The 14,275-nt window shown below is 42.4% G+C and overlaps 1 protein-coding gene across 1 annotated transcript in view; it reads left to right on the top strand.

Moving 5' to 3' along the window:
• The window catches only part of lrp2a (low density lipoprotein receptor-related protein 2a), a 60,684-nt gene that overhangs the window by 35,880 nt on the left and 10,529 nt on the right, over positions 1-14,275 (top strand). The window contains exons 41-62 of the mRNA XM_042494310.1: positions 41-206; positions 1,049-1,207; positions 1,314-1,603; positions 1,709-1,909; positions 2,079-2,105; positions 2,210-2,245; positions 2,335-2,577; positions 2,664-2,789; positions 3,422-3,541; positions 4,092-4,223; positions 4,846-5,047; positions 5,477-5,772; positions 6,893-7,559; positions 8,141-8,311; positions 8,399-8,622; positions 8,764-8,941; positions 9,633-9,829; positions 9,974-10,219; positions 10,914-11,042; positions 12,458-12,577; positions 13,295-13,411; positions 13,853-13,969. Coding sequence (XP_042350244.1) covers positions 41-206; positions 1,049-1,207; positions 1,314-1,603; positions 1,709-1,909; positions 2,079-2,105; positions 2,210-2,245; positions 2,335-2,577; positions 2,664-2,789; positions 3,422-3,541; positions 4,092-4,223; positions 4,846-5,047; positions 5,477-5,772; positions 6,893-7,559; positions 8,141-8,311; positions 8,399-8,622; positions 8,764-8,941; positions 9,633-9,829; positions 9,974-10,219; positions 10,914-11,042; positions 12,458-12,577; positions 13,295-13,411; positions 13,853-13,969 — 4,164 coding nt within the window. The remainder of the gene's footprint in view (positions 1-40; positions 207-1,048; positions 1,208-1,313; positions 1,604-1,708; positions 1,910-2,078; positions 2,106-2,209; positions 2,246-2,334; positions 2,578-2,663; positions 2,790-3,421; positions 3,542-4,091; positions 4,224-4,845; positions 5,048-5,476; positions 5,773-6,892; positions 7,560-8,140; positions 8,312-8,398; positions 8,623-8,763; positions 8,942-9,632; positions 9,830-9,973; positions 10,220-10,913; positions 11,043-12,457; positions 12,578-13,294; positions 13,412-13,852; positions 13,970-14,275) is intronic.

Raw genomic sequence — 14,275 nt, 5'->3', positions numbered from 1 at the left:
CATTGTAGCTGATGTTGCTTTGGTCCTTGTGTTTGGATAGATCTAGGGGCTCCTGATGGCATTGCTTATGACTGGATAAACAGAAGAATTTACTACAGTGACTATGTTAACCAGAGCATCAGCTCCATGTCTGTGGACGGTTCTCAAAGGACAATCATTGCCCATGTCTCCAGGCCAAGGGCTATCATGTTGGATCCCTGCAGGGGGTATGACTAACACTCTCTTTGTTTATCAGATTGAACTGAGATTTAAAAGTTAACTCATGCGGTGCCCATTCAAAACAAACCTGTTCTTAGCGGTGTTATTGCTGGTGCAGAACCGCTAATACAAAAAACTTCACACTTGACACTGTGCTAATACAGCCGAGCCCCAAGCAGCTTCAGATCTTTTAAGATGTCAAGGTATGGAAACTATTGAAGAATATTACTTTTCTAACTTATTGTACCCTAAATAACATACAAAAGGCTCCAAAGCACTTAAAAATATTAACTCAACAGTATACCACTTACTTACTGTGCACTTTCACTGTAGAGGAAAACATTATACTGCTACATTGACCTGACAGATACATGTTACTACTTATGCTGCAGATTCAGATTTGTCTGAAAGTATAACAATTACAATATGATTCATTATTGTTGAATAAAATATCCAGCGTTATATTAAAATTGAAAGGTCTGCCCTGAACAGGTGTAAAGTAAATGTGAGTACATTGTGCTAAAAATGCTTCTCTCTTACCCTGCACTTAAAGTAAAACTTTTTCTGTGTGCCGTCAGTAGTTTTACTGTAACTGTGTACTTTTACTTCATAAGAAAACACTGTTCACTGCACAGAGCCACAGAGCAATATTTGATTGTTTATTCATAGTTTATTAATACTGAACGTGTCGTGTATCCAAAGTGCACCAACTTCAACACTGGGCAGACTTGGGGCCCAAGCAATACACCATCCAAGTGTGAAGTAGATCGGATGAGCAGGACAAACACTCATAGATAAACAGATAGAAAGAGATCTCCTGCTTTTTATTAAACCATTCCTTGCTCCACAGATACATGTACTGGACAGACTGGGGAACGCATGCAAAGATTGAACGTGCTACTTTGGGTGGAAACTTCAGAACAGAGATTGTGAACAGCAGTCTTGTGTGGCCCAATGGACTCACTCTGGACTACGAAGAAGAGAGACTCTACTGGGCAGATGCCAGCTTGTAAGATCAGAAAAAGTCCACTGTTTAAATATACATTCATACATACAATTTTTGTCTATCACCATGTCAAACCTCTGCTATCATCATTATTTTGCTGTGCCATCAGACAGAAGATTGAGCGATCCTCTCTCACTGGGTCCAATCGGGAGGTCATCGTCAGCACAGCCATCTACCCTTTTGCTATGACCATGTTTGGTCAGTTCATCTATTGGACTGACTGGAACACGCGCAGCATCTATCGAGCCAATAAGCACGACGGGTCTGACCAGAGAGTCATGATCCAAAACCTTCCCTCTCGGCCGATGGACATCCATGTTCTGGCCAGCAGGAAGCAGCAGCAGTGTGACAGTCCATGCCAGCAGTTTAATGGCGGCTGCAGCCACATCTGCACACCAGGTACGAGCAGTTACATGTTGTCACTTTGTTATCCAGCATGATATTTTATAACTGCAGTAACTGAAACCCCAACTAAATGTGTGAACTGCAATTTTATCTTGTTAGGACCCAATGGAGCTGAGTGTCAGTGTCCGTCAGAAGGCCGATGGTACCTGGCTGACAACAAGCACTGTATCCCCGATAATGGGACTCGCTGCCAGCCCGGCCAGTTTACCTGTATGAATGGCCGCTGTATTCGCACCCAGTGGAAATGTGACAATGATAATGACTGTGGAGACGGCAGCGATGAGTTGGAGAGAGTCTGTGGTAGGGTGTTCTTAAAAGGGCTTGAATATTGCACTTCTTCCTCATTTTATGTTGTATTAAATGATCTTAAATTTCACTGTTGATTATTAGTCATAAAGTGCTGACACCTCCTGCATGCCTTCACTAATACTAACAAGTTCTTTTTTGTGCTTTAACAAATTTCTCTCAGGACCTAAATCTGACTTCAAATACGTTGGTGTGTATTCTTCTGCTTTATGATTAAATTTCCATTAACAAGCACCTACATCAAACAGATTAGCACTAACAATGGAATAAATGTGCTTATATCTTTGCATGCAGTCCCACAGCTGCTGTCATCCTTTATTGCATTGTCAGGTAAAATGAGCTTCCTCTGCGGTGTGTACTGTATAGTTGGTCCTCTCCATTGGCCAGAGCTCTGACTTGTCCTTGATTCTGATTGGCAGCCTTCCACACCTGTGAGCCCACAGTGTTCACTTGTGGCAATGGCCGATGTGTGCCCTACCACTACCGCTGTGACCACTATGACGACTGTGGAGACAACAGTGATGAGATGGGCTGCCTCTTCAGACCATGTGACCCCAACACTGAGTTCACCTGCAACAATGGGCGCTGCATTGCAAAGGATTATGTTTGCAACGGTATCAATAACTGCTATGACAACGGCACCTCTGACGAACAAAACTGCCGTGAGTATCCTCAGTTTGCCACAGAAGTCTAACAGAGGTAAATGTTGAAATCAAAGTAAATATGTTTTAATTTCTGATGATCACAGCGGAGAGAACCTGCCAGCCGGAGCACACAAAGTGTCAGTCTACTAACATCTGCATCCCACGTTCTTACCTGTGTGATGGAGATAACGACTGTGGAGACATGAGCGACGAGAGTCCCACACACTGTGGTCAGTTCAGCAGGATTTTAAGGATTTTTTATGTTTCAGTTGCTAATTAATATATTCTACCACTCTATTAGTTTTACAACTTATTTCATGTAGTGGGTAAACCTTTTTCATGGCAGACATTGTGAAAAAATTGTGTTAAAAAGGAGGTGGAGAGAGAGAGAGAGAAAAAAAAAAATACTGGAAATTATTTTTAAAAAATAGGGAAAAATGTCCTAATATATATGTATGATTATTAAAATTCTACATTCAAAATATGGTACAGAATATATAATATTTTAATTTTAGCTATTTCTGTTTTTGTTTTTTGTTTTTTATTTTCTGTTCAGTTTCCCATGTTTTTGATAGAAATCAAGCTTAGGCGTCAAAGAGTCCTAATGTTGTGAATGCTCCTCACTTGCATGGTTAACTGGAATACTAACAGGATAGAGCTATGAAAATAAATATTAGTAACACCTGTGCTTTTATAGAAAAGAAATTAGAATTTTTTTTTTTTAACTTAATTACTCCTTTTAAGTTCAGACCTTCAGTAACTTTCCACCACTGGAAACACACAAGGATTATCCCACCTGGCCTTATCAACTGACTAAAAAGTCCTCCAAGTGATTTCCTGCCTTTCTGTGTCTTCTACACAGCGGCCTCCACATGTTCCCAGACTGAGTTCCGTTGCTCCAGTGGTCGCTGCATCCCCGCCCACTGGTACTGCGACGGAGGGGCTGACTGTGCCGACGGCTCTGATGAACCCCTCTCCTGCAGTGAGTGTCTTGCAACTCACTCACCCCCAAAAAACGGGCCTGTTGGCTTTGTGCGTCTGCCCCCACCCCATCATCAGCTGCTCTGTTATTGTGTGTTTGTGTCTGTCCGCCAATCTGCATCTGTGTGTTGGTGAGAGAGAGAGCGCTGTGAGTGATGTAGCGCAGAGTGCGAGTCAGTGGTGTATTTCTTTGTTGACGATGTGGTCAGTCAGGCCTCCTATTGTGTGCTGCATTCCTCTGTGGTGACGCCCCTCAGTGTCCTCTGACAAACAGCACCTCCCCCTCCCTTTGTCCGCCAGGGGTTACAGAGCCTCACTTTGGCTTTTGTTTAGATAGCTCACCATGCATGGGAATGTGGAGTTGCCATGACTATTTTGAAAGCTTTGCCAGTGTTGTATTGTGCCTTGCTTATTACTGGGAAAGCAGTGGGGGAAGTACCTGAGATAACTGGAAATCACAAACAAGGAAATAAAAAGGGGGAACAAATAATCTAGAGTGTAAATGATCTACAGTTATCTACAGTTTTTTGTTATATGATTTGTCTCTGCAGCCACACTGGTCAGAACCTGCAACACAGATCAGTTTCGCTGTGATGATGGCAGGTGCATTGCCTCATCCTGGATCTGTGATGGGGACAATGACTGTGGCGACATGAGTGATGAAGACCAAAGGCATAATTGTGGTATGACTCCTTTCATTTTGTTTTTCTCTGCTTTCACTTCTTCCTTCTCTTTATCCTCTTCTCCATCTTTTTCTGAATCTCCTCCCCTTATAGCCCATCCTCCTCTTCCCCATCACTTCTCCACTTCGCCCCCTCCTGCCTCCCTCATCCTCTCGTTATTCAGGACGCTGATGGATTAGGATACACACCACTGGGGAAGTGTTATGTAGGAGACACTGGCAGTCAGTGCCCGGCATCTTTTAGTCTCCTGTAGAAGGTCTACAATCCAAGGAGTTGACATTCCTGATTTCTCCTGCCTCACTCGTTACTTTGTGCATGTCTCCTTTCTCTGGCTTCCTGGCTCAGGGAGGATCAGGACTCTTATGTCTCACCAAAGTGAGCTCCAACAATAAGATGCCTGAAGCTAAAGACTTCAGCGCTGCCTGAGCCTCTGTAGGAGACTCACTTCAAACAATGTGGATCAATCACATTAGATGGATAAAGAATTTGAAGTCATGGCTGCGTGTTTTGAAATACAGTTTGGAATGTTTGGATTGCCAAAAATGCAGGTTGACATTGGGTCATCACCGTCATTATTTAACTTCCTGTAAATCCCCCTGCCTGATTTTGTTTGTTTTTCCAGGAAATCGCACATGTTCAAGTACAGAGTTCACCTGTGCGAACAACCAACCACCTCAGCGGAAATGTATCCCACGTGACTGGGTGTGTGATGGAGATGCAGACTGTGCAGATGCATTAGACGAACATCAGAACTGCTCACGCAGATCCTGTGGCATCAATGAGTTCACCTGCAGCAATGGCCTCTGCATACGCAGCTCTTACAGGTTAGAAAAAAACAACTCCTTTAAAATATTAGAAATTACACCTAGGGCTGGGCGAGAAAACCAATATCACAGTTTTTGAAAACAAATATCTTGATACAGCTATAGTGACAACATTGTAGAGCTGACTTTATGTACTTTCACATAATGTTTTCATAATGAGATTTTTGATAAATAATCATTAGTAATGTGGATATAAAAACAAAGTGGATAAAGGGAAATATTACATCAGCTAAGAAAGTATGGTAAGCTGAGAAAATTGCGTTACACTACTGTAATGCAGCCTTTAAAACCAGGAAAAGACAACACATGATATTACAATATCCAAAGTCTAAGACAATATCTAGTTTCATATCATGATATCAGTATAATGTTGTCTGTAAGCTGTTTGTCTGGCAATGCGAGTTCATCTTCTGTGTCTTCTAAAATCAGGTGCGATCGACGTAATGACTGTGGGGACAGCAGTGACGAGCAGAGCTGCACCTACCAGCCGTGCCAGCAGCACCAGTTCACCTGCCAGAACGGCCGCTGTGTGTCCCACGACTTTGTCTGTGATGGCGACAACGACTGCGGGGATGAGTCTGATGAGCTGGAGCACATGTGCCACACGCCAGCACCTACCTGCCCCCCCGGAGAGTTCAGATGTGACAATGGACACTGTATTCCCCTGAGCCAGGTGTGCGACAGGAACGATGACTGCTCTGACAACAGCGATGAGAAGGGATGCGGTGAGTGTAAAAAGATTTTCAGATTAGTTCAAAAAGTTGTGCTATAAATAACATCCTTTAACCGTTACAGTTTCCTCAGTGTTTGACTGCATTTGGCTTTCTTTAGCTGGTGCATGCTCCCTCTAGGGGAGACGTCAAAGAATTGCTGGGGGCAAATTGAGGAAAGACCACAAATTGTCAACAATCAAAGTATAGGACAGTTATATGTTAATAATAATTTGCGAATACAACCGCTGAATTGAGATTATGCATAGCAAATGTCCTCTTGAGATACTTGATAACCACTAGGATAAGAATGACATTAAGTTATTGTGATTTTGATTATGTCTGACCATCTCATATTTATAGTTAAGGTAAAAATGATGAGCCACAGTATAAATATCATTTAAAAAATGGATATGATAAGACAAAAGAAAAGTACTTTAAAAACCTTAAATTGTGATCCGATCTGTCCAGATTATATTGACCACTGTAAGCATATGATTATCATAAATGTTTTTTAAACTTTATTTTTCATGCATATATGTATTTAATGGACATAAAGTAATGGAATTTACAGTTTTGCTATTTACTTTTTTTTATTGACTACAAACATTACGTGACCAGGCATTATCAATCCACTAGACGAGGTCAGCTTCAACCACAGGCACCCCCGTGTTAATAGTCTCCATCTCTAGCACTGTTAGAGTACAATCAGCAGCATAGCCTGAGGGACAGTTACATCCATCTCATTGGCTCGATTTTGATGGTTTGTCACAAGCTTTGAAGAGACAACCTTTTTTCATTAAGAGAAAATGAATTCATTTGCCCTGTCATGATTTAAATGCTAAAAGCTTCAGATAGTTGGCTGGAAGCAGACACTTTACAGCAAAGCAAAGTAAAAAAGTAAAAAAAACAAAAAAACAAAACGTAAATCAATAGAATAACAGTAGTTTTAAATTGATTGATTGATAATTTTTTTTTAATGAATAATACATTTTAATTATTTATGAATAATAAACACAAGAACAGAAATAATAAAGCACATCATCTTTCTTTTCTTTCTCTATGATTAGATTAGACAGGATAAACATGATTTCTTTGCCAATGACTCATAACTTCTTTGCTTCTTTTACTGCAGGTGTCAATGAATGCACAGACCCATCCACCCATCACTGTGATCACAACTGCACTGACACACCCACCAGCTTTATCTGCACCTGTCGTCCTGGCTACCGCCTCATGTCTGACAGCAAAACGTGCGACGACATCAATGAGTGTGCCGAGACGCCTAGCGTGTGCAGCCAGATCTGTGAAAACACCGTTGGCTCGTATGTGTGTAAGTGTGCCCCTGGATTCCTCCGGGAGCCCGACGGCCACAGCTGCCGTCAGAACAGCAACATCTCCCCCTACCTCATCTTCAGCAACCGCTATTACCTTCGAAACCTGTCAACAGACGGACAGGCGTACTCTCTGATCCTGCAGGGCCTGACCAGTGTGGTGGCTATGGACTTTGATCGTGTCGACAAGCGTCTGTATTGGATTGATGTGAGCCGCAGAGTGATTGAGAGGATGTACTTTAATGGCAGTAACAGGGAAGTGGTGGTCAATGGAGTTCTACATGGAGAGGGCCTTGCAGTTGACTGGATAGCCAGGAAACTCTACTGGACAGACAGCTTCTTGGATTGTCTCAAAGTGTCTGAACTGGATGGGCGGTTTGTGAAGAAACTGGCTGAACACTGCGTTGATGCCAATAACAGTTACTGCTTTGAAAACCCAAGAGCCATCGTGTTGCATCCCAAATATGGGTGAGTAGGAGGCCAGGTGAAATTATGTCTGATATACCAGCAGGGCCAATATTATTGGCTCAGCAGTGATTACAGATGTGTTATATATGATGGTAGAGAGTCTAAAGGCAATTCCAATGTGTAAATTGCAGAAATACATGTTTAATAGACAGAATTATAAGTTGACTTGACTTGCTTTGCATTGACTTAAAGATTCTCCAGGTTATGCTAGCAAATGTATGAATAATTCTAATCCCTACCTAATTGCATAGTTCTTTCCTGGCAATTATTAAGAAATCAACCGAAATTATTAACAATTTTTATTCATATTATTTTATTTTTTACATAAAGTAACAGTTTAACATGTTCCGTCATTTTCTTGTTACTGTCATCTTTAGTTATAACATTGAATATAGTGCCTTTGCCTCAAATCTTAAAAATATTTAGGGGATCCTTTATAAAAAAATATATATACATATATTATTCAGTATGTAAATTTTACTGCATCGGTCTGGCACTATTTTTAGAACTATAGATAGTGTTTTCTTCATTTATGTGTAGAAATGGTTTGATCTTAAGTTATTTTCTTGGTTCCCTCTTAGATTTGTATACTGGACCGACTGGGGAGACAAAGCCTTTATAGGTCGTGTTGGGATGGATGGAACCAACAAAACAGTGATCATCACTACCAAATTAGAGTGGCCCAATGGGATCACGATCGACTACTCTAACGACATGCTCTACTGGTCCGATGCTCATCTGAGTTACATTGAGTAAGTACATTTATCAAGGAGTGATCACACTGTTTTAGCCGTCAGTAAAGGCTGTGAGACTTTAAACCCTTTGATTTTTTTTAACAGATACTCAGACTTGGACGGTCAACACAGACACACAGTGTATGATGGAAATTTGCCTCACCCATTTGCCCTGACTGTGTTTGAGGACTTTGTATACTGGACGGACTGGAACACGCGCTCCGTGGAGAAAGGCAACAAATACGACGGCTCTGGTCGTCAGGTCCTGGTTAACACCACTCACAGACCATTTGACATCCATGTGTGTCATCCTTACAGACAACCTATTGGTGAGCTGAAATCAAAGAAACTTTTAGATGTTTCTTATCTCAACAAGTTGATTGAAGCACAGGTGTTTAATACAAGCAGAACAATACCTGGCCTGTATTTACCCAGCTGTGCTGATCTGAGATTGTCTTCCTCTTCCACAGTAAATAACCCTTGTGCAGTGAACAATGGCGGCTGCTCTCACCTGTGCCTGATCCGTCATGGGGGGCGGAATCACACCTGTGAGTGCCCTGACCATTTCCTGACTGTCCAAATAGGAGGTGTGACCCGATGCCTTCCCATGTGCACCAGCACCCAGTACAGATGTGCTAACAATGAACGGTTTGTAAAGATTTCTTTTGTGTGACCTTTTTATGTGACAGTAGTCAGTCAGTCATCATCAGTATATCATTGCGGAACTGACAGTGATACTTTAGTGGGACTGTGATTAACAAATTAGACTACTGTTAGAGGCATTAGTGTCAAAATTCAAACTTGAGACTCCGATTTCAGATTTCTGGTAATCACCCTCTCAATCACAAAAAAGCTTTCATGCTGGTGTTTCCTGTGTGTTTTGATCCTCTTTTCCTTGACTGAAGAGGAAGAAAAAAAATCTTGGTAGCATTATTTATATTGGCTGTTCACTTGCTCCATGCATCATTTGTCTGAGATTTCAAGAAAATCTTTCTTTGCTCTCTTTGCCGTGGAGAAACAGCGCTCCCTGCTGTTTTTGTCATAATACAATCCACTAGATTCTTCATAAAATCCTCCATTGGAGCAAAATGTGCACACACAATACAGTGATGGAGTCAGCAGGGGCAAAAGATCTTTTATATAACTATACACCTGTATGTAAAACTCAATGTAGTAATATAAAATTATTGTATTAAAGATTTATTGATGTCAAATGCTATACGTGCTAGATTACATTTTTAATACACTTTTGCAGCCTTTAATAGAGTTTTAAATTGCAATTTTCTGGAGTGTTTTTTGAAATTTTGTGCAACATTTTTTGCCCTGCCTGCTTCAACAGATGTATTCCTATCTGGTGGAAATGTGACGGTCAGAGGGACTGCAGAGACGGTTCAGACGAGCCGTCCACCTGTCCGGCTCGCCACTGCAGGCTTGGACAGTTTCAGTGCAATGATGGAAACTGCACCAGTCCGCATTTCCTGTGCAACAGCAACCAGGACTGCAATGATGGCTCAGATGAAGACCCTGTGCTGTGTGGTGGGTTGCGTTCTCCTAGCTGACTCATTTTAATAGCTAAAATTAGGGTTACCTTTGGTGCTTTTACTTAACATGTCTTTGCTTCTTTTGAGTTAATGTAAAAACTTGTTCCAGTCAACTGATGAACTGTTCTTCCCTCTACAGCGACACACCAGTGTGAAACCCACCAGTGGCAGTGTGCAAATAAGCGTTGTATCCCCGAGTCATGGCAGTGTGACGGCGAGGACGACTGCGGTGATCAGTCTGATGAGGACCCCACCCACTGCTCCACCAGGACCTGCCGACCCGGACAGTTCAAGTGCCGCAATGGACGCTGCATCCCGCAGAACTGGAAATGTGATGTTGATGATGACTGTGGTGACAACTCAGATGAACCGTTAGAGGAGTGCAGTAAGTAATAAACAGTTTCTCTCTCCTTTTTAAATTTGTCTCACTACTCGTGATCTTTCTTACATTATAGAAGAACTCAATCCCAATCTTAGTTACGTCAGAATAGAAAATTGATTTGGACGAAAGCACACAGTACATCATGTTAGTGTTAATTTTGTCAGCTTTTTTAGAAGAGTTTTTTTTAAATTACATTTTAGTGTTGTCTTTTTTTATCAACAATATTTCATGTTGATATAGTCCCAGCAAGTGTTTAAAAGAAAGTACAGAAGTAAACCCCAGCTTCTCTCTTTTTTTAGGTGTTTTACCTCAGTATATTTGCATTTTTTGGATGCTGTGTCTCTTGGATGCCTGCTGCTTGCAGTCTGGCAGCTGGTCACTACCTTTTTTCAAAGCCTCAACATCACTCCAAACTCTGTCAGGGTGCACACTCATAAATGTCCTGAACACAGCAAATAGGAAGAAAATACAGGCAGAGGACAGAGTCTATGCCAAAAAATACACCGCCACACCCTGAGAGTGGGTTATAAGTGATGATTTACAAAGAAATACTGCTGTATAAGTTTAGGAAAATCCTGCATAGTATACATGCTAACTACCTTTAAAGTCTGACATCTTTAGGCAGTAAATGTTGATGTTTTAACCAGTACACCAGTCTCTGTCTCCTTACTTGACAACTGTGGTGTATTGTCCACAGTGGGACCGGCACATCGATGTGACAACCACACAGAGTTTGACTGCAGGACTAACTACCGCTGCGTGCCACTGTGGTCTGTGTGCAATGGCCACAACGACTGCAGAGACAACAGTGATGAGCAGGGCTGTGGTGAGTCTGCGACATCCATCCTTGAGACCGAACTGAGTTCCTGTATACATTGTGGCACTGCTTTGAAGACTGTTTGTTGTAAAATTTGAATATGACTGTTAAAACTACAGTTATATTTGACACATTTTTTTGCTGATAGTCAGATGATTTCAGAGATTAAAAACTTAACAACAGGGAAACATTATGTGTTCAAGGAGTGATTGTGGGGCAATTAGCCAACACCTCAACCTCCTGTGGAACATTACACGGTGAGGTAGAGGGAGGTGCTGATGGAGAGGGTCTCATCACTCACCCTCCCCCACCATTTGCCTCTCCCTAAGAGCACCACAGATTTATGAGCTGTCCGCTGGTACGGGTCTACATATATGTGTGTGTATGTGTGTGTGTTGTTGCTCTGTCCTTGCGGGGGGGCAGGGTTCACACAAGTCTCTTTGTACTTTGCTGCGATCCAAGCACACTTGCCGCGGCCCTCCCGTCTCTTATCGGAGGCCCTCACTCCATTAGTGCCATGCCGGTGCAGGACGGGAGATCCGCGCTAATCTTCCTGTAAGAATGTAGCAGATGGGCCAGGTGGAGAGCGAGGAGGGCTAACACTGCGCTATCTTTGACCCCCAGTACTGTGTGGTAGAGACGGCTCAGACCAGCTCTCCTCCACTCCTCTCCCGTCTGTGCTTCTCATCTCCTGCAGTCTTATCCTCTGCAGACCCGTACGAGCATGGGTAGAGGTCACCCATCTGTCCTAGGGTGCTGCTCTTCTCCCTCCAGGACTGTTGCAGTTTAATTAAAAAAACAAGATGCCTTTCATTTCAAACTGATATTTTCATCATGACTTAACAGCTGAAACATTTTAAGGCATATCCTGCTGTTGTTACTTGTTACTTTTTGTCAGCTTTTGTCAGTACTATATACAGACGTGTTGGTGCCCCTGGCATTGCAAACTAATGAAAGAGAGCTGTTAAATCAGTGAAATTGGTTATAACACACTATAAAGAAGTTGCCAGTTAATTAGGCACATCTAGTAAAAATAGCAGGTTTTCCCTGACCTCAAGTGTGAACCAGGATCATTGGGCGTGTTATATTCTGCTATTCTGCAGGGTGGAAAGAGAGGTTGGGAAAGGCAACAACAGAGAATTCAAGTGAGAAATTGTCAGACATAAAAAGAGCATGCAGTGGTCTCATCGGTTCATGCTTGTTCTTTGGTAAAATCAAATATCTGCAATAACGAAACAGACGTTTGCAGGAAGAGAAAAATGCCGAGGCCAAGTGCTCAGTCAGATTCACCTGCACTAAGTCCAGCTAAAGTTAAGGAGTTGTTGAAGTTAAAACAAATAGTCACAGAAAAGAAGCAATGAGAAAAGAGACGAACATAGGGGTTTAAAACAATGATCAGTTTAATGTATCTGCTCCTCTCTCAGACGAACTGACCTGCGATCCTAATGGAGACTTCCGCTGTGACAACCACCGCTGCATCCCGCTGAGATGGAGGTGTGACGGGGACGACGACTGCGGAGACAACTCTGATGAACGCAGCTGCAGTGAGTGCAGATCACTTTGAGGGCTTGGTTTGACGAGAGCGTAAAGAGTGAAAATCTGAAAACACTGATATCGTCTAAGTGTCTCAAGTAGGTTACTAGGAGATTTAGCTCAGCTCCTGCGAATTGTCCAAATAAAAAAGGAGTGCTGATGGTAAAGAATAGTCCTGCTATCATTTTTATCAGACAGCAGGGAGGTTTTGTAAGAGGCTCAACACTTCTGCGCGAGTGCTGAGAGAGGTAGTCTTATCAGCTGCTAGAGAAACAAGCTGTCCTCAGCGTGTCAGGAAGAAGGAGTGAAGGAGTCCGTCACCCTTTGCCCTGGAGAATTTAAACATGTCTGAGAACATGCCGGTTAATAGAGATAATGTAGCTTCTCAAAGGAGAAACCGTGACTGGGGTTAAATCATGGTGGTGCCGCTTCCCTTGTTGCTGTGCTGCTGATGCCAGAAGAGTTCGTCTCCAGTGAACTCATGAGCTCACTGCAGAGTAACGGCTGCGCATACAGCTGGTGCGAGTGTTGTTTTTTTTTATAATGTGGAGGAAAATAATAGACAATGTTATAAAACCCTGGACAGGTTTGGGAAATGTGTCAGTTGAATTCAAGAGCTGTGTCCATCTTGCTGAGTAATGTGTCTGCATAATGGAAATTTATTAAAAACTAAATTAAGCTCTGCACTTACTCATTTCCACACTTTCTGTTTCATGTTTTTGCCTCAGCTCCCCGTGCATGCACAGAGAGCGAGTATCGCTGCGAGAATCTGCGCTGCATTCCCGACCGCTGGGTCTGTGACCATGACAACGACTGTGAGGACAACTCGGATGAAAGGGACTGTGGTAAGTGGAGGCTCTTTGTTGTCTGGCTGTTTGTGAGTAACGGAGGGCTGCACTAAACAAAGAATCAATAAAACTTCACATTTTGAAGCATAGACAGACAAGACCGCCAGTAGTGATCTATTCAAAAATAGTTTATTCACTCTACTACAGCTGAGTAGTTTCCATCGTAGAATTTGGAACAAAACAGACAAACAGGAGACAGATCAGTTTTTTTTAGAAGTTCAAGTCTCACTTGACATCACATATCCAGAAGTTATTCTAGATGAGACACATAAAGCAAATGAGTAAAAAGGGAATAAGATATGGGGACTCTGGGTGCTGTGAAACTTTTCCAACAATCTGTTATTCAACGTGTGAAATGTGTCCTCACTGTTGTCATGAATGGTGTGAATTATTATATGAATCGTTGCCACATTTTGTGCTGGTCTGGCTGTGCTGTAGAGCTGCGGACGTGTCATCCCGGTTACTTCCAGTGTGGCAGTGGACACTGTATCGCTGAACGCTTCAAATGTGATGGCAACGCTGACTGCCTGGACTACACAGACGAAACGTCTTGTCGTAAGTGTCCCGAATTGTTTTTTCCAGTGCACTCTTTGGTAAATCACCAAAGAGTGCACTGGAAAAAACATTGTCTCCATCACAATGACTTTTTGTATCAGATACTTACCCTGTGCTAGCCTAATTTTTTTCTTCTATGCTTCTACTGTGAATGAAGAATCCCAAACACTTCATTTTTGCTGAGACCTTTCTATTCAAAACACTTCAGCAAACAAATAGCGAGCGCATATGCTTGAACTCAGCTCGTGCATTCCATTGAGTTGCCCATGCGTGCAACTTGTCCGTGCATGTAACACCGAGCCGTTC

The sequence above is a fragment of the Plectropomus leopardus genome, chromosome 10, assembly GCF_008729295.1.
Source record: "Plectropomus leopardus isolate mb chromosome 10, YSFRI_Pleo_2.0, whole genome shotgun sequence".
NCBI lineage: Eukaryota > Metazoa > Chordata > Actinopteri > Perciformes > Serranidae > Plectropomus > Plectropomus leopardus.
Note: the sequence above shows the minus strand (reverse complement) of the source record. Positions and strands in the feature narration are given on the sequence as shown.